Here is a 20861-nt window from a genome sequence, read left to right as displayed (position 1 = left end):
TTATTCCACTTAACTCAAGGATCACTTCTAAGAACCCTTTCCAACCACTTTGCCACACCACACCATCTGAGTTAGATGCCCTCTCTTGAGGCTTGCACAAGACCACATGTGTACTGTCTCCTACCACATTGTTTATAATTATGTGCCTATATGCTCTTCACTGGTCTTTGAGTTCCTTGAGAATGGGAGCTGTGCCCTATTCAATCTTGCTTCTCCAGAGCCTAGCTTAGATCAGAGCACAGAGTGTGTCCTCACAAGTGTGTTGAATGAGTAAATGAATCTCTAGGTGGGGCTAAATTGGCATAAATATGGAAATGTGGACTCTGTCATGAGAATTTTCTTTCTATTTAAGGTTATCTGGGTGGACAGGTTTGCAAAAGCTCATGTTTGCTGTTTTGGACTTTTGCTAAGCTAACTGATTTCCTTCCTTTTCGCAAACTGGAGAGGGAAGATAGAGAAAATAAATGCTTAAGCATAACACCACAGGTCAATTAAACAGAATTTCAGCAGGAAGAGTTAGAAGTTTCTGAAAATGGTCTAAGATGTCTTCCTAAAGCTATATGGGGAAAGCTGCCATCTTTGTTCATGACAAGTCAGCCATCAGGGGACTGACTCTTCAAGCAATCTAGAAAGGATCCAGAAGGAAACTGGGCAACTTCCCAAGAACCATTTGTCTGGGAAATTTTGATAAGGACACTTAAGCCATGGGAAGGTTGAGTTTATCCTTCATTCCTCATCTTTATGCTGTACCTATGCAGTTTTACTCTGAAATGGCATCCCCATGAATTGGAATCTATTTAACAGCAACTGTTATACACACACACACACACACACACACACACACACACACACACACACAAAACCAAACCAAACCCATTGCCGTCAAGTTGATTCCAACTCACAGCGACCCTATAGGACAGAGTAGAACTGTCCCATGGGTTTCCGAAAGGGGCTGGTGGACTCAAACAGCTGACCTTTTGATTAGCAGCTGAGCTCTTGACCACTGTGCCACCAGGGCTCCATATGTATATCTATATCTATATTTATGTCCCTACCACATGTTTGTCAGCTGTCATACTGTGTTGGCTTGCATGTTGCTATGATGCTGGACACTATGCCACCAGTATTTCAAATATCAGCAGGATCACCCACAGTGGACAAGTTCAGTGAAAATTTTAGACTAAGACAGACTAGGAAGAAAGGCCTGACAATCTACTTCTGAAAATTAACCAATGAAAACCATATGAATTAAAACAGAATATCGTCTGATATAATGCTGGAAGATGAGCCCCCTAGGCTGGTAGGCACCACACAATAGTCACAACAATGGACTCAAACATACCAATGATCATGAAGGTGGTGCAAGACCAGGCAATGTTTCCTTCTGTTATACATAAGGTCAGCAGAAGTTGGTTCCAAATTGACGGCAACTAAAAACATACCTATACCTATATCTGTGTTGTTAGTTGCCATCGAGTCGATTCCAACTCATGGTGACCAAATGTGTGCAGAGTAAAACTGCTCCATAAGGTTTTCAAGGCTGTGACCTTTCAGAAGCAGATTGCCAGGCCTGTCATTCAAGACTCTGCGAGGTGAGTTTGAACTATCAACATTTTGGTTAGTAGTTGAGTGCTTAACTGTTTGTGCAACCCACAGATTCCTAAATATACATCTATATCTATATAAATACCAATATTTATATCTACTTATAGACATATATATATATATATACGTGTGGATCACAACAAATTATGGATAACATTGCTAAGTATGGGAATTCCAGAACACTTAATTGTGCTCATGAGGAACCGGTACATAGAACAAGAGGCAGTCATTCAAACAGGACAAGGGGATACTGCATGGTTTAAAGTCAGGAAAGGTGTATCTTTTCACCATACTTATTCAATCTGTATACTAAGCAAATAATCTGAGAAGCTGGACTATATGATGAAGAACAGGGCATTAGGATTGGAGGAAGACTCATTAACAACCTGGGATTTGCAGATGACACAACTTTGCTTGCTGAAAGTGAAGAGGACTTGAAACACTGATGAAGATCAAAAACTACAGCCTTCATTATGGATTATACCTCAACATAAAGAAAACAAAAATCCTCACAACTGGACCAATAAGCAACATTATGATAAACAGAGAAAAGATTGAAATTGTCATAGATTTCATTTTACTTGGATCCACAGTCAAAGCCCATGGAAGCAGCAGTCAAGAAATCAACAGATGCATTGCATTGGGCAAATCTGCTGCAAAAGACCTCTTTAAAGTATTAAAGAGCAAAGATGTCACTAAGGTGTGCCTGACCCAAGCCATGGTGTTTTCAACTGCTTCATATGCATGGGAAAGCTGGACAAGGAATAAGGAAGACCAAAGAAGAATTGATGTCTTTGAATTATGGTGTTGGGGAAGAATATTGAAAATACCATGGATTGCCAGAGGAATGAACAAGTCTGTCTTGGAAGAAGTACAACAAGAATGCTCCTTAGAAGCATGGATGGTGAGACTTCATCTCATGTACTTTGGACACGTTATCAGGAAGGACCAATCCCTGGAGAAGGACATCATGCTTGGTAAAGCAGTGGGTCAGTGAAAATAGGAAGATCCTCAAGGAGATGGATTGACACAGTGTCTACAGCAATGTGCTCAAGTATATCAACAATTGTGAGGATGGTGTAGGACTGGGCAGTGTTTTGTTCTATTGTACATGTGGTCACTGAGTCAGAACCAACTCAACGGCACCTAACAATAACTTATATATTTTGAGTTTTTTTTGTTGTAACTAGAGCAGATGTATGTTTTAAAACATCAGAAAGGTTTATGATATATCATTAAACGAAAAAAACAGATGTTAAAACTGGAATGTACAAGATGATTCCAATTCCATTAAAAACATACCATAGGAAAACAAAATGTTGAGTCAGTACCCCTGGGTGATAGTATTATGACTGATTTTTTTTTCTTCATTGTGCTTTTCTGAATTTTAATCATTTTTTACAATGAACATGTATTATATTAATAAGGGAAAAGCTATATGTACTTTTTATAAAGTTGTAACTTGTCATCCTACAGCTCTATTCTCTGAGTAGGGGGACCAGCTATGCAGGTGAAAATTTTCTGAGGAATTACCTGCCTCTGACTAGACCCAAAAAGCCCTGGGTAGCACAAAAGGTTAAGTGTTGGACTACTAACCGCTGTGGCGCTGGTGGAGACCCTGAGAATTTTTCTTTTAATTTTCTATTTATTTATTTTTTCTTTTTTTTCCCTTTTGTTTTTCTTCATTTCTCCATTTCTCATATCTCCACTCCAATGGCAGTCTCCCTCAGCACAGTTTTTTTTTGGCTCCTGTTTCTCTCTCCTCTCTCTCTTCTTTCCCATACCCAGCCTAGCTCCACACATCACAACCTCCCCCTCCTCGTCTCACCTCCCTATCTGCACTGTGTGCTGAACATTGCACTCCTGAGCAGCACAGGCAAGGCCTACCAGAACCTGCCCTGTACAGACCACCAGCTAACCTTGTTGGCCCCAAGACATGCCACAGATAACCCATCCCAGCCCCTCCCCTTCAGCTGGACCTGCCCTGCTGCACCATAGCTGAGCGACTGGCCCTGGCCATTGGACAAGGATGTGAAAAATATTGTGTCCACAGACCAGCATACAACAAAGAATGCACAGTCCACCTGCTCAAACATAACCACATAAAACAAAAAAGCAGGACACAACAAACAAATCTACAATCAATAAATGAAGAAAATAACTACTGAATGTCCCAAAGACTGCAGGCAATATCAAAATATAAAAAAATAAAAATAAAAACAGGACAGGATGGTTCCAGTAGGCATCCAAAATAAAACACCAGATGTCTTTCCAGTAGAAGAAAAGGCACTAGAACTACATGACAAGGAATTCAAATCTCTAATATTCAGAGCTATCCAAGAGGTGATGCAAAAAGCAGACAAAAATGAGGAAAAAATAGACAAATTCATGGAAAAAACAGACAAAAAATGGAAGAATTCAGGAAAATAATACAGTAACAAAATGCCAAAATAAATTCACACTAGAAAGCATACAAAAACAACAATTAGAAATCCAAAAGATAAACAACAAGATTTCAGAAATGGACAGTGTTATAGAAGGGCTGAGGAGGTTGAAACAATGGAAGACAAGATCAGCGAAATTGAAGACAAACACTTGGATACAAATTTGTTTGAGGAAAAATCAGAAAAAAGAATGAAGAAAAATGAAGAAACCGGAGAATTATGTGGGATACAATCAAAAGCGAAAAGCTAGTGATCGGAGTTCCAGAACAGGGGGAGAAAACAGAAAACACAAAAAGGATCATTGAAGAATTGCTGACAGAAAACTTCCCTAATATCATGAAATATGAAAAACTGATGATCCAAGAAGCTCAATGAACCCCATACAGGATAGACCCCAAAACAAAATCACAAAGGCCATATCATAATCACACTTGCTAAAACCAAAGACAAAGAAAGAACCCTGAGAGCAGCTTGAGAAAAATGAAAAGTCACATACAGAGAGGAAACAATAAGACTAAGCTCTGATTACTTAGCAGAAACCACGCAGGCAAGAAGGCAATAGGATGACATATATAAAACCTTGAAAGAAAAAAATTGCCAACCAAGAATAATATATTCTGCAAAACTTTCATTCCAATATGATGGTGAAAATAGGACATTTCCAGATAAACAGGGACTATGTAAAAACCAAACAAAACTTATAAGAATTATTAAACGGAGTCCTTTGGTCTGAGAACAAACAACATCAGATGACAGCCTGAATCTAGGACACAGGATCACACCAGCCAGATACCAACCCAGGAAATGAACTCTCAAGGACTATTCAAAACCAAAAGATTTACAACAGGGAATCAGAGAGGTTAATCTGCGAATGACAACAATGTCAGAACAATAAAAGAGGGAATAAACTGTGTAGGTATAGAACTTTCTAATGGAAAGGAAGGCAAGGCAACACCAAGTAAAGGGTAAATTTCATGGTAACCACAAAGAAAATTAACAAACTACTCATCAACATAAAGAAGAAAAACATAAAATCTCAGTAGAAACAAAATCTACAAAAACAAAAGAAATGAAAAAAATCATAAACAAAAGGAATTCAACACAGGAGAATAAAAGGAACAAAGAAATCATCAGCACCACAAAAAAGCACTACAAAATGACAGCAATAAACTCACACTTATCCGTAATTATGCTGAACATAAATGGCCTAAATGTACCCATAAAGAGACAGAGAGTGACACAATGGATTAAAAAAAACAAGATACATCAATATGCTGCCTACAAGAGACACACCTTAGAAACAAAGACATAAATTTATTAAAAATCAAAGGATGGAAAACAATATATCAAAGAAATGGCCACCACAAAAGAGCAGGAGTGGCAATACAGATAAAATAGACTTTAAAAAAAACCCCCACCATTAAAGACAAAGAAGGGCACTATATCATGATTAAAGGAATGATCCATCATGAAGACATAACCATAATAAATATCTACACACCCAATGAAAGGGCTGCCAAATACACACACACACACATAAAAAAAAGAAAACCCTAACAGCACTGAAAAGAGAAATTGAAAGTTCCACTATAATAGTAGGAGACTTCAACATGCCACTCTCAGTAAAGGACAGAACATTGAGAAAGAAACTCAACAAAGATACAGAAGATCTAAAGGCCACAATCAGCCAGCTTGAACTCATAGACATAAACAGAACACTCCACTCAACAGCTGCAAAGTACACATTCTTTTCCAACGAATGTGGAATGTTCTCCAGAATAGATCACATTTTAGGCCAGGAAGCAACCCTCAACAAAATCAAAAACATTGAGATAATACAAAGTATCTTCCCTGACCACAATGCCATCAAAGTAGAAATTAACAAGAAGAAGAGCAAGGAAAAGAATAAATTACATGAAAACTAAATAACACCTTGCTTAAAAACCACTGGGTAGTAGAAGAAATCAAAGATGGAATCAAAAAATTCCTAGAATCAAATGAGAATGAAAACACATCATACCAAAACCTTTGGGACACAACAAAGGCAGTGCTCAGAGGTCAATTATACCAATAAACACAAACATCAAAAAAGAAGAAAGGGACAAAATCAAAACATTAACTACACAACTCAAGCAAATAGAAAGAGAAAAGCAAAAAAAAAAAAAAAAAAAAGCCCACAGCCACCAGAAGAAAGGAAATAATAAAGATCAGAGCAGAAATAAATGAAATAGAGAATAGAAAAATAGTGGAAAGAATCAACAAAACCAAAAGTTGGTTCTTTGAAAAGAACAACAAGATCGATGAACCACTAGACAAACTGATAAAAGAAAAACAGGAGAGGACACAAATAAGCCATATAAGAAATGAAATAGGGGACATTACAACAGACCCAACTGAAATAAAAACGATCATAACAGAGTATTATGAAACTCTATACTCCAACAAATTTGAAAATCTAGAGGAAATGGACAAATTTATAGAAACACACTACCTACTTAAAGTGTCACAAATTGATATTAAAAATCTGAACAGACTCATAACAAGAGAAGAGATTGAAAACGTAATTTCAAAAAACTCCCAACAAAAAAAGCCCTGGCTCAGATGGCCTCAGTGGATTATTCTACCAAACATTCAGAGAAGTGCTTATACCAGTACTACTTAAACTATTTCAGAACACAGAAAAGGAAGAGATACTTCCAAATTCATTCTATGAAGCCAGCATAACCCTGATACCAAAACCAGGCAAAGACACCAAAAAAGAAAATTACAGACCAATGTCTTTCATGAATACAGTTGCAAAAATTCTCCACAAAATTCTAGCGAATAGAATTCAGCATCATATCAAAAAAATAATACACCACACCCAAGTAGGATTCATACCAGGCATGCAAGGATAGTTCAACATTGAAAATCAATCAACATAATCCACAACATAAGTAAAAGAAAAGAATCACCTGATATCAGTCAATGCAAAAAAGGCATTTGACAAAGTCCAACACCCATTCCTGATAAAAACTTTCAATAAAATAGGTATAAAAGGGAAATTCCTCAACATACTAAAGGGCAACTATACATAACCAACAGCCAACATCATTCTTACTGGAGATAGTCTGAGAACATTCCCCTTGAGAACAGGAACAAGACAAGGATGTCCTTTATCACCACTCCTATTTAACATTGTGCGGGAAGTCGTAGCTAAAGCAATAAGGCAAGAAAAAGAAATAAACGGCATCAAAATTGGTAATGAAGAAGTATAACTGTCCCTATTTGCAGATGATATGATACTATATGTAAAAAACCCAGAAGACTCCACGAGAAAACTACTGGAACTAATAGAAAGATTCAACAGAGTAGCAGTGTACAAGATAAAAAAAAACAAAAATCCGTTGGATTCCTATGCACCAATAAAGAGAATGATGAAGAGGAAATCAGGAAAACAATACTATCTATAATAGCCCCTAAAAAATAAAATAAAATACTTAGGAATAAATCTAACCAGGGATGCAAAAGACCTATACAAAGAAAACTACAAAACACTACTGCATGAAACCAAAAGAGATCTACATAAATGGAAAAACATACTGTGCTCATGGATAGGTAGACTCAACATCGTGAAAATAACAATTCTACCCAAAGTGATCTACAAATGCAATGCAATACCGATCGAAATAGCAACAACATTCTTTAAAAAAATTGAAAAAACAATCATTAACTTCCTATGGAAAAGAAAGAGGCCCTAAATAAGTAAAGCATTACTGAAGAAGAAGAACAAAGTGGGAGGCCTCATACTACCTGATTTTAGAGCCTATTATACCGCCAGAGTAGTCACAACAGCCTGGTACTGGTACAATGACAGATACATTGACTAATGGAACATAATTGAGGACTCAGATGTAAATCCATCCACCTAGGGTCACCTGATCTTTGACAAAGGCTCAAAGTCCATCAAATGGGGAAAAGACAGTCTTTTAAACTAATAGTGCTAGCAAAACTGGATGCCCATCTGCGAAACAATGAAACAGGACCCACATCTCACACCATACACAAAACCTAATTCAAAATGGATCAAATTCCTAAATATAAAACCAAAAACTATAAAGTTCATAGAAGAAAAAATAGGATCAACCCTAGAGACCCTAATACACGGCATTAACAGGATACAAACCATAACTAACACAAACAAACTCCAGAAGATAATCAAGATAACTGGGATCTTCTAAAAATTAAACACTTATGCTCATCAAAAGACTTCAACAAGAGAGTAAAAAGAACCTACAGACTGGGAAAAAATTTTTGGCTATGACAAATCCGACAAAATCTGATCTCTAAAATCTACAGGAAAATCCAACACCTCTACAACAAAACGACAAATAATCCAATTAAAAAATGGGCAAAGGAAATGAACAGACACTTCACCAAAGAAGACATTCAAGCGGCCAACAGACACATGAGGAAACGCTCGCAATCACTAGCCGTTAGAGAAATGCAAATCAAAACCACAATGAGATACCATCTCACCCTGGCATTACTGGCATGAATCAAAAAAACAGAAAATAACAAATATCACAGAGGCTTTGGGGAGATTGGAACTCTTATGCACTGCTGGTGGGAATGCAAATTGATACAACCATTTTGGAAAATGATATGACATTTCCTTAGAAAGCTAGAAATAGAAATACCATATGATCCAGCAATCCCACTCCTAGGAGTATATCTTATAGAAATAAGAGCAGTCGTATGAATAGACATACGCACACTCATGTTCATTGCAGCATTGTTCACAATAGCAAAAAGATGGAAACAACCTTGATGCCCATCAACAGATGAATGGATAAACAAACTTTGGAACATAAACACGATCGAGTACTGTGCAACGATAAAGAACAATGATAAATCTGTGAAGCATCTCACAAGACGGATGAATCTGGAGGGCATTATGCTGAGTGAAATAAGTCAATCACAAAAGGAGAAATATTGTATGAGACCTCTACTATAAAAACTCATGGTTTACACACAAAAAGAAACAATCTTTGATGGTTATGAGGGAGGGGAAGGATGGGGGGGAAGAACCCTAAATAGACAAGTGGTAACTTTGGTGAAGGGTAAGGCAGTACAAAATACTGGGGAAGCCAGCACAGCTTGTTCTGGGTAAGGTCATGGAAGCTCCATGGACAAACTCGAACTCCCTGAGGGACCGAATTACTGGGCTGAGGGTTGTGACCATGGTCTCTGGGAACGTCTAGCTCAACGAGCATAACATAGCTTAGAAAGAAAATGTTCTACATTCTACTTTGATGAGTAGCATTTGGGATCTTAAAAGCCTGTGAGTGGCCATCTAAGATACGTCACTGGTCTCACCTCTTCCAGAGCAAGGGAAAGGGAAGAAAACTGAAGACACAAGGGAAGATTAGTCCAAAGGACTAATAGAGCACAACTAACATGGCCTCCACCAGACTGAGTCCCGTACAACTAGATGACGCCCATTACCATCACTGACTGCTCTGACAGGGATCACAACAGAGGGTCCAGGACAGAGCTGGAGAAAAATGTAGAACAAAATTCTAACCCACAAAAAAAGGCCAGACTTACTGGTCTGACAGAGACTGGAGAAACCCTGAGAGTATGGCCCCCAGATTCCTTTTTAGTTCAATAATGAAGTCACTCCTAAGGTTCACCCTTCAGCCAAAGATTAGACAGGCCCATAAAACAAAATGAGGCTAAAGGGGCACACCAGCCCAGGGGCAAGGACTAGAAGGCAAGAGGGGACAGGCAAGCTGGTAATAGGGAACCCAAGGTGAAGGGGAGAGTGTTGACATGTTGTAGGGTTGTTAACCAATGTCATAAAACAATATGTGTACTAACTGTTTAATGAGAAGCTAATTTGTTCTGTAAACCTTCACGTAAATACAATTGAAAAAAAAAAAAGAGAGAGAGAGATTAAGTAACACGTCCAGGTCACACAGCTGGTGGGTGGTGGTGCCAGGCAGTCTGGCTCCTGGGGCTGGGCTCTGAACCACTGCATTTTGCTGGCTGGAAATTCCCCGTTCTTTTCTTGCTTTCAGGTTCCCTCATTCCCCTACGAGTCATTCCTTCATCACCACCTTCTTCACCAGACTTTCTATTTCTGCTATGTAATCCATTGCTCTTGGTCCCAAATTCCTAAGTGTTTAAATGCAGCCTCAAGCTCCTTAAATCACCTTTACCTTTAGGCTTTTTTCCAGATTGTTCCATTTTATTCCACGTTTTATCTTTCCATGAGATGCCTATGTACAAGTTGTAACAATCACAACGGAATGAAGAATAACATCTACTACCATACAACTAGATTCCAAGGGGATAAATTAGAATTATGGTTTTCTGACCTGATACCAAATACTTGATACTTGGTTCTGCAGTATGAAAACAAATCTGAAAAGTAATAATAACAGCTAACAGTCACTGTGTGCCAGATATTGTTTCAAGCACTTTACACTATGAACTCATTTAATCCTACAACAACCCTGTAAGATAAATTCTCTTATTATCATCCTATTTCACAGTGGAGAAAACAGAGGCACAGGGAGTTTAAGTAATTTGCCTAGTGACTAGCCAGAGGTGGAGCCAGAATGGGTCTCAGGCAGTTTAATAGCAAAGCCCAAGCCATATGCACTGCATCACAGTCTCCATCCTACAAACTCCATGGGCAGAGAAATATAACCCTTACATTTTAAAATCTTTTTTACTTTTTTCTGACATAAGGAGCAGAAATTTCTTTCAAATGATCTGTGTCTGTTTTATACGTCATTTCAAAACTCTTTCCAATAATCGTTCCCAAGTGCCAGAAAACCCTCAAGGGCTTTTTCCTTTCCTATGTAATTATTTTTTGTTACTATTTTTGCTCCTTTCCCCTTAGAAGGTTGCTGGAATAATAAAATTCACTGAGATTTCAAAATAACTGGAAAATTTACACTTAGGACATGGCGATTAATACAAAATGTGTTTTCCAAATATATGCCCTGAAATCGTGGTTCAGATCATAATCGAAGGAAACCTGATCCCTAGGGGTGTGGGTACTATTTCTGCATTGCTCATCCTGGGATGTCCAGGAGTGATTCACACTTGCCCTGTCTCCAGACTATCTCCAGTGGAAGTAGGTGACTCCTGCCTTTCAGTGACTGCGTTTCTGCGCTGCCAGCGTTGCTCCTGCGTTATCAACATTCTAACCTTGTGGGAAGGGCTGTGGTAAATTTCTGGAAAGTAGATAGGAAGTTGCTTTTTTAAACAGCCTGACATTAAGGGCAGGCAGTGAGACTATAAGAAGTCTGGGTCAGGCAGAAGGCAGAAAGCCAGCAGAGTCCACAGAAGAGATGGTAAGTTCATTTGTCTCACATGTGGGAAGTGGCTGAGTTGAACGAGGCATAAGGAAGCTTGGGGCCGAATCAGGACCCTAATGGTTAAAAAAGCGAACAATAGCCAAGAGTCATGGAGCTTTACGTTGAATAGCCTTTTCGAGTTTGCAAGTACTTCAGAAGCTGCTGTCTCCTTTGACTCTCCCCATAGCCTTGTGAGGTTGAGGTTATTCCCATTTTACAGATGAAATGTGTGCCTCAAACTGCGCCTTGCAGAGCCTGGGTGGTTTACCTGAGGCTGCACTGTAGGGCTGGACACTTTCAGGACCTGGACACCTGTCCTCTGGTAAATCTACAACCTCCTTCTCCAGGACTGCTCTCCTCTCTGGATTGAATGGAAGGCTGAGCCAGTGCCCTGGGACAAACCTGTGGTTGAAAGGTTCTTCATCCCCAGCCCTTCTATTTCTTTCTCTGAGACCTAGGAGTCTGCTGAGACTGATCTGGAGTATACCCATGGTTTCCATTTCTGTGATACGTCTTAATCCTGTTTGTGACTCAGTTCTCTCATCTGTAAAATAGGTATAACAGTAGTACTCTATTTCATAGAGTCATTGTGAAGAATAAATAAGATTACACTGGAAAGCATTTAGATATGAGTCTGGCACATTGGAAGTGATCGATGAATGTTAGCTATTATTGTTGGGAGAAAGAGAAAATTTTGGGGGGGTGGGTATAGTGGGGTTGAGGATCCAGGGAAAATCCATGAAAGACAAGGCGTTCTTGCACACAGTAATGATTCCCTAGATCAGACACACACAGTTAGGTCACTTTTAATTTTACCCCTGGCTTACCAGGAGTATCCCACACTGTTCTAGGGTCCAAAATCCTGCAGTCTGCTGCTAGGGGACCAGGCTAGTCTCTGCTACTGGCACCTCTCTGTGAGATTCCAGAAGAAAGCAGCACTTACAGCCAATTCACCTCACCTCTTGGCTTTACTATCATACACTTTTCAAATGCTTGAAATGAGGTGTCTGTGTTGGGGACAACGGGGATGAAGAGAAGAGGAAGCAGTTCAAGCCTGTCCTGAGTTTGAACTACAATGACATAAGAATGTGAATTAATTTTGTCTTATCTTCTGCTGTCTTACTTTTCCTGAATTGGCCAGCTTAAATGAGTGAGCAATTATTTGTCTCTTCCTTGTATCCTGTCTTTGGTATCCTCCTCACTTTCAGAGACATATAAACATACTGGATCATGGAGTCCTTTGAGATTCTGATTAAAGGCACAATTCTTCTTCCAAGACAAAAATGCAAACAACTGCATAAACCTCAGCCTTTATAGACAATCACTGGGGGTTCTGCGTGGATCCTGGGTTAAGAAGCCACCCTACAGCCCTCTATGCTTAATGCGCATATGCTCCATGGGGAAGGGGCACAGTAATGATAATAATTACTAATATAATAATAATAATGAATATTTATCGAGCCTTTGCTGCATGCCATACACTGGGCCAAAGGCCTTAATTTTGTGATCTTGTCGAATCCTCAAACAGTGAGGTGGGTACTCGACAATGAAGGGCTAAGGACTCCAGCCCTGGAATGTTTTTAACGTCCCAAAGACAAGACCTCTTCCTTTACCCCTGAGCACATTTGGATCCTGGGATTTAGGAGCCTCAAAGTGTCTGTGTGATTTCTGTTTGAGGTTCAGAAAGTGGCTCCAATTAACCTCAAGGACCTCAGGAAACAAGGCTAAGGTGAGGTGTTTTTAATCAGAAAGACTTCAGAAGGGGAGCTCTTGAGTGGAAGCTTAAATTATGTTGATATTACTCAAGGTTTAGTTGGCTAAAACCTAGTAAGCTGTGGATTCTCTTCCGTTATAGTTTTTAACCATCTTAGGTCTGTAACTTTCAATTCTTGCTCTTCTTTCATTACCTGTTTTCCAAAATGCAGCTAAGTGTTCAGACTCTTGGGATGGCCACCGATTCTGAAAATGTGAGCCTCAGAGTTGTGTAGGTGGAAGCTTATTAACCAAATCCTCAAAAAAAATAAAATAAAATAAAGGGACTCACAACAGAACAGGTAGTACTGAGAAAAGAGTTTGGACCTAACACTAGAGAGTAGGTACATTGTGGTTTCATAAATGGCATTTATTATATTGTCTTCTAGGTATTTAGCTTCTCTAATTGAAAAGCAGAATAGAAATTCTATAAAGTCAAATAACTAACCCTTTGTATTTGGAGGGCTATAGCTTGGCTATGGTCCATCAAGACATTTTTTATTGGCATACAACTTTATTTTTAATGCTTATGTTTTGCCCTAAATGATGATTATTAGTAGTCTTGGTTGAATATATGTTTATATTCTATGTCTTAGTGTCCTGGGCTCCTTCCTGCCTTTATTTCTAACTTTTTATTAGGCAACCTCTTTTCTCACTAGAAAACTTCTTTTCATTTTTCTACCTTTAAGCCAGACCTACTAGTATCTGTGCCACACCATCACTCCTCTCCCCAGAAAATTAAGAGAAATAATATTATATCAGTTGTAATGCCTTGTAAAGTCTGGGTTTTGCCACCAGCAAGTTATGTAGGTTTACCTCCTCAGTGACTCTCATATCCACCTCCCCACTTGCATTCCTATTGGCCCCAGTCCAAGCCAGGTCTCCTTTAACTCCCACTGGTTCTATTGCAGAGTCCCTGGGTGGCACAAATGGTTAAGCATCCAACTACTAACCAAAAGGTGGGGAGTTCAAACCCACCCAGAGGCACCTCTGAAGAAAGGCCTGAAGATCTGTTTCCAAAAGGTCACAGCCTTGAAAACCCTGTGTAGTGCAGTTCTACTCTGCACACATGGGGTTGCCATGAGTCAGAATCAACTCAGTGGCAAGTAGTTTGGTTTGATTTTGAGAGTATTGCAGTAGCATCTGTTCCTGTTACAATCAGCACCCTAAAATGGGTCCTTCTGACGACTGGCATTACAGAAACTCAAGAGCTGGTCCCAGCCTACATTTTCAGTAAACTTTTAGGACCTCCCAGTTTTCAACATGAATTAGACCACATCACTTCCCCTCTTAAAATCCTCTGCTTCTCATTGCACTTAAAAAAATATCCCAGCCCCTTGTCCTGGCTTACAAAACCTGGAGTGATATGTCTTCTGCTTTCCTCCCCAGCATCATCTCACACTCTTCTTCCCATCACTCATTCTATTCTAGCCACACTGATGGCTTAATATTATTTGAACTCACCACACCTTGCTTCCACCTCAAAGCCTTTGCATTAGCTTTTCCTTCTGTTTTTGATTGTTCTTCCTCCTGCTTCTCCTGTGGCTGGCTTCTTCTGGTTATTCAGCTCTCAGCTTCAATATCACCTCCTCAGAGATGTCTGCCCTGACCTCCTTGTCTAACATAACTACCCAGTCAGTCACTATCAAATAGCCAAAAAAAAAAAAAAAAAAAAATGAATTGAGGGGTGAGGGCAGGAGATGAGACTTGATGAACCAGAAGAGGTCATGTCTTGAAGGGTCTTGCATGTATCATCTTGAAGGGTTTGTATTTATCACTCAGAGAGTAGGAACAGCTGAAGGATTTTAAGTAGTGAGGCAATATGGTCACATTTTTATATTAGGTATATCATTCTGGCTGCCTTATAAAAATAGGATTGGAGACTGGTGATTCTAGAAGAAAAGAGACCAATTAGAAGACAATTGACATAGAAGAAATGATGGTATCTGAACTTGTGCTGTGGCAATGAAGTAGAAATTTGGAGAATGGCAAGGTATCTTGTTAGAAAGTAAAGTCAATAGGATTTGGTGGCAGATTGATGTGAAGGGTTAGTGCAAGAGAGGGATCCTAGTTCTTCTCTCTCTCGTTCCACTTGATGGAAGATCTCAGGGTCTGTGTGGGCAGATAAGTAAGGGGGCTTGGACCCGTTCTTCTGTTTATTAATAGGAACATGTTGTTGTTGTTAGTTGCTGTTGAGTTGGCTTCAACCCGTGACAACCTTATGTATAATAGAACAAAATGTTGCCTCGTCCTGTGCTATCTTCATGATTGTTGGTATGCTTGAGTCCATTGTTGTGGCCACTATGTATTTTGAGTGCCTTCAACCTAGAGGGCTCACCTTCCAGCACTATGTCAGACAATCTTCTGATGTGATCCATAGGGTTTTTATTGGCTAATTTTCGGAAGTAAATCACCAAGCCTTTCTTCCTGGTCTATCTTAGTCTGGAAGCTCCACTGAAACCTGTATACCACAGGTGACCCTGCTGGTATTTGAAATAGCGGAGGCATGGCTTCCAGCATCATAGAGATGTGCAAGCCACTATAGTAAGACAAGCGGACAGACAGGTGGTGGAATAGGACCATACATCCCTCATACCAGCTCCCTTTGGTGCTAGAGCCTTTCAGAGGGTCACCCAGTTCAGAGGGCTTGATTGAAATTTGCCTGCCCTCTTCCCGCCATCCAGGAGCTGCTGCCGTTTGATGCCTCTTGAGGTATGGAAATAGTCCTTCTTTCCTCTACTTCCCACACGGAGTTAAGAGAGTGAGCCCTGCTTATTAGTTCTCCCACATGGAATATACAAGACAGTAAGCCATCATGCCTCCTGTTTCTCTCACTCACAAAGAATGAGACAAAGCACCAGTAATATATTTTGCACAGCCTTTTTATGCTTTTCTGCCTGATTATGATACATATTTTTACTTAGATATAATCACTACTGTGATTGTTCAGCACATTTCTATCTTACTTTTAGATACCCCCCCATCATTTATTCATGCATATTTATTAAGCATTTGGTCTACTAGGGCTGGGGATTCAGACTTGAGTGAGTTATAGTCCTTGCCCTTGAGAAGTCTCTGCAGCATCTCCCTCCAGCTATATGCTCTTATGTTTGCTTTGCATTTGGATTGTGGGGCTGATGTTCAGGAGACAAGTCAGGGATGGAGATGCTGTATGGGAGCCATTGGCAAACAGATGACCATAAGGGCTCCTGGGAAAACAGTGAAGTGAGAAGAGGTGGGCCCCTAGGGTAGATCTGAGGTAGATCCAGAGGGATACTTACAGAAAAGTTACTTGAAAGTCAGAGAAGGATCAAGAGATGAGCCAAGGGTAGCATTTTAACCAAAAGGAAGTTGTCAGCAGTATTTTTTGCTGCAGGAAGGTCAAGGAAGTGTGGAAAGTCATCATTGGGTTTGGTAATTACGATGTTAGTGGTAAATCTAGCAAGAGCAGTTTGGTAAGATGGAGGGGCAATGGGCTGGAGAGTAAAGGGAGGCAGGAAGTGAAGACAGCTTAGCTGTAGAGCTCAGCAGAAGGACAAGGGGTCAAAGGAAAGACATTATTTGATTCTGCCTCTCTAAAAGTGCAAAGCTCTAGTCTACGACATAGACAGGGATCAGGTTCTTCTTTCTGTGGCATCATTCTCGCCAACTTTGTAAGCCACATGGAGTGCTAGCAGCCATGAGACTCCTACTAGCATCTGGTACCTCTTCCTATAAAACATGAGGTTGAGGGTCCATGCTCCTCTCTTTACCCTACAGTCATTTTCATTTCTTTGGAAAAGTAAAGTTAACGAGAAACACAGTTCAAAACAACCTTAATGAAGGTTTACACAGGCACAGGATGTTATTCTAATGATCTAGTCTCAGGCTCCTTCCCAGTGACTTCCAGTTTGGAATGGGCTGCCAGAGAACATTAAAGATTAGCAGAGCATGTAGCCACTTCTTCTAGAAAGGTATTTCCTCTTGTTTCAAAGCCTGAGCTGCTTAGTAACACAAAGACAGAGACCCAGCACCCCAGACTCAGCACCCTCCAAAACACTGTACTGCAGAACAGAAGCAGAGGTGCAAAGGTCTGCCCACCCCAGAGATGTTTCAGGGAAAATTATTACTCAAGGGAAGATTTAAAGCCCCACCCATCCCCCATACCCACATACAACACCCTCATTGGTTGCCAATGAGTCAAAGTGCTACTTTAACGTTAACACAGAGATTTGAACTTGAGGTTCATCAACATGGACAGACCTAGTGGGTCCAAGAGCCTTCTGAAATTGTTTTTACAATTGCAAATGTGCAGTTTTGGAAGAATCCTAACCATGGCTTTTATCAGGCTTTCAGAGGAGTTCATGGGCTCTAGGAAAATAAGAATCACTGTCTTAACCCTATATTCATCCAAGTGAGCAAGCTTGGGCAAACCATTTGAATTTGTTGAATCTCAGTGGTGAGGAACAGAATCAAATGGCCCCATCTTAAGCATTCATGGTCTAACAGACTTGCTATAGAAAGCCTGAGAAATGCTAAATTGGTTTGTCAGTCATCTTTATGGTCTCTTAAAACCAACTGTCGTCAAGTTGGCTCCAACTCATAGTGACCTATGAGTGGAACTGTGCTCCATAGGGTTTTCAATGGCTGATTTTTCGGAAGTAAATTACCATGTCTTTCTTCAAGGCACCTCTGGGTGGACTCAACCTCCAAGCTTTTGGTTAACAGACAAGCGTGTTAACTGTACTCCCCAGGGACTCGTTATGGCCTGTTACAGATCTGAAATAATGTATGAGTAGCTATTCTTGGTATTTGGTGATGAAGGAAAAAAAAAAAGGAAAAGAATGGTCAGATTACAGCAGGGGATGCACACTGGGTTGCATTTTCCTTTCTTAGCTATTGTACCTCTGATACACCGATCAGTCCTCTAAAACCTCAAAATGCCATTTCCAGTGTGCTCTTTTCTTTCTCTCTTTCTTGCTTTCTATCTCTCTCTCTGTTTTGTTTGGGGTGGTAGAGAATTTGCTGACTAAAATTTTTTTAAGCTGAATCTTATTTAAAAGTTTATACAAGTTAAAATGTGAAACTGCTCCAGTCGGACATAGTGGGTGGCGCATGGTGGTGGGATCAGAAGCCCCACACACTCGCTCTCCCCACATGCTCCTCTGAGCTGGCCCCAAAGATCTCACAGAAACCCTGGAAATACTCTGTACAGGGAAAAAACCACTTCCTAAGGGCACAGGAAGCATGCCACCAGCTTAAACAATGCTGTGCTCCTCATCCAATCTATCTGAGGAGAAATCTAGCAGTTTCAGAGGCAAACATTGGGGCTCCTCCTTCATAAAGCCTACATGATTGTGCTCTTTAGCAGCAATATTTTTACTCCAGTACTTCCAAAAAAAATTTTTGTCTAGAAAACTATGTAACCTCTCATATCTTTTATAGTGGAGAGCTAACATTTTTCATTATAAATTTTAAAAGTATTCAAGATGGGACTTCCAGTGTACTGTAAATATTTGCATTTTAAAATAAAGCTGCTACATCACTTCTTCAAGTGTATCCAGTGGAATGAAATACCGTAGTGATCTGAGAAGCTTCATCACTTAAAAAATCTAACCAAGCTATTCTTTAATAACAGATATTATTATTCTTTGACATTATTCATCTTCCCTCTTTTAATACTCCCATTCTACTTCCCCTGCAGAATTTTAACCTAATGTATTTTTAAGCTGGATGCTGGAGGTCTTATCTTTATTATCCTATCATATTTCTTTGTAAAAATAAAAAAATAATAAATAGAAATTCAAATTTTTTCAATTTTTGAAGACATAAGTCTCTACGTGTTACAAAAAAATTCTGCTCTTGACTGAGTTATTATTAAAATTACTTTTAGTACACAACTAAACAAAATAGCATAAACATAATACAAATTTTAAAAAGTAACTTAAGCTTTATATTTAAAATTCTCTTGAAGATGCACCTCTAGATGAGAAGAGGGGCTTTTCTTCCATTTGCTGGTGTATGCATGGATGAATACTACTTACTGATAAAATTAGACAGGTTCAGCATCAGTTCTATTCCTATATTTCACTTTTAAGGCTTTAAGCATTGGGAAATTTGGTTCATATGAGTAAGTAAATGGGAATGAAAATTTTATTACAGCAATGTCCTTCAATTATTTGAACTCTTTGCAAGTTACATGCCCCAAAATTACGCAGTAATTTATCATCAAAATTTAGCCAGTGGTGTAACAGCTGACAACTTAATTGAGTCCTCCTTCAATTTTAATGAAAGGTGAGAAATGGGAACCGCTGGACTTGAAAAGGGACTTATCACACTACCATTGGAAGCATTCAAGTTCTCAGTACATGTACCAATATTTTGAATTGTTTCTATTTGGCATACCAACTTTTTTTTACATTGAGGGGCAAGAAGTATGTGTGATTTCTTTTGTAAAGTGGCAGAAGGATGTGTTCCTAGGCAGACTGGCTTTAGGAAAGAATACATATGGAAGTTGAGAATATGAAAATAGATTCACTTAAAACTCTCCTTGCTTGTGTACCCCTTCGGAAGCTGTGCACATCTTGGTTTGAAGTTTACTGCTATAGCATCTGGCATGGTACTTTGTGGGTACTGAATAGACATGTGGCAGTAAAAACAGCTGGTGACACAATACAGTCTGGAAAGAACTTAATGGCATGAAGTACCCTTTAAGGGATTATCACCATAGTTACTGTGCAAATAAACCGTACCATAAATGCTCTCAGTGTCTGACAATAGGTCCTGCAGAGAACTGCTGACTACTGTCCCAGCTTTTAAGAACACAAAATAGACTTCTGGGTAACATGGAACTATACTCAGAAGCACCATGCCATCCCTCCACAGCAAAGATCAGAAAAACTAAGTCAGAGTCACACATCAATCCCGAAACCCTAAGCGTCAAATGAAGAGATAAAGAACTCAGCCAAGCACCAAATGAAATAAGAAACTGACTGAGAACAGAGAGTGAGGAGAGATACATGCAGAGGTCCCCTATCAGCTACCACAGCACAGATCCGCCATCTTGGACTCCTATCGGAAATCAGCAAACGGGGTATGAGAAAGCAGCTTCACAGAGCTTCCAGCAGGAGACAGAACAACCGGTAACCAGTGATATAGGCTTTCCCATCTCCCACCCTTCTTCACCCCCACTTAGCCTCCTCTGCTTCCTGCAGCCACAGTATCTTGGCTGGGAAGCACCAGCTTCACCCCTGTGTCTCTTGGATTCCACCAGCCTACACTGGCTGGCTCCCTAAGTGCCTTTTGTTGGCTGCTGGTGTTGCCTTTTTCTGCTTCTTTAGATTTCTTCCTTACCTTTCACCACCTCCCCCTCCTTTCTCTCAAATACCTGGCTCTGTGTGCCAACTTACACCTTCCTGAAAGGCTGTGAAACACCACTCAACTGTGAAACTGCTTCCTAGCCTGTGCTGCCATGCTGGTGGGGCGCCTGAGGCTTTTTTGTTGTTTGTTTGCTCGGATTTATTCTGTTTTGATTTGTTTGTTTGTTTTCTTTTTCTTTTCTTTGCTTGGGAGCTCCTTCTAGCCGGGCAGTACCACACAGCTTGGAAGCTGCCCCCTTACTCTGCATAGACGCATAGGGACATCCCTGAGGGAATTTCTTTTTTCTTGTTTTTTATTTCATTTTTTTTTTCTTTCTTTGTTTTGTTTTCTTCTCTCTCTTATTCCTTTT

At 39.8% G+C, this 20861-nt stretch overlaps 1 protein-coding gene across 2 annotated transcripts in view; it reads left to right on the top strand.

Annotated features, from left to right (window-relative positions):
- Positions 1-11088: 11088 nt before the first annotated feature.
- The window catches only part of SELP (selectin P), a 47491-nt gene continuing 37718 nt past the window's right edge, over positions 11089-20861 (top strand). The window contains exon 1 of one of the 2 annotated variants that reach the window (XM_023738438.1): positions 11089-11398. In XM_023738438.1, the coding sequence (XP_023594206.1) occupies positions 11396-11398 (3 nt within the window). In that variant the 5' untranslated portion in view covers positions 11089-11395. The remainder of the gene's footprint in view (positions 11399-20861) is intronic. The other variant, XM_023738439.1, reaches the window with a different exon arrangement.

This window comes from Trichechus manatus, unplaced genomic scaffold, assembly GCF_000243295.1.
Source record: "Trichechus manatus latirostris isolate Lorelei unplaced genomic scaffold, TriManLat1.0 scaffold00117, whole genome shotgun sequence".
Taxonomy (NCBI): Eukaryota; Metazoa; Chordata; class Mammalia; order Sirenia; family Trichechidae; genus Trichechus; species Trichechus manatus.
The sequence above is the reverse complement of the archived record's forward strand: the minus strand, read 5'-3'. Positions and strand labels throughout refer to the sequence as shown.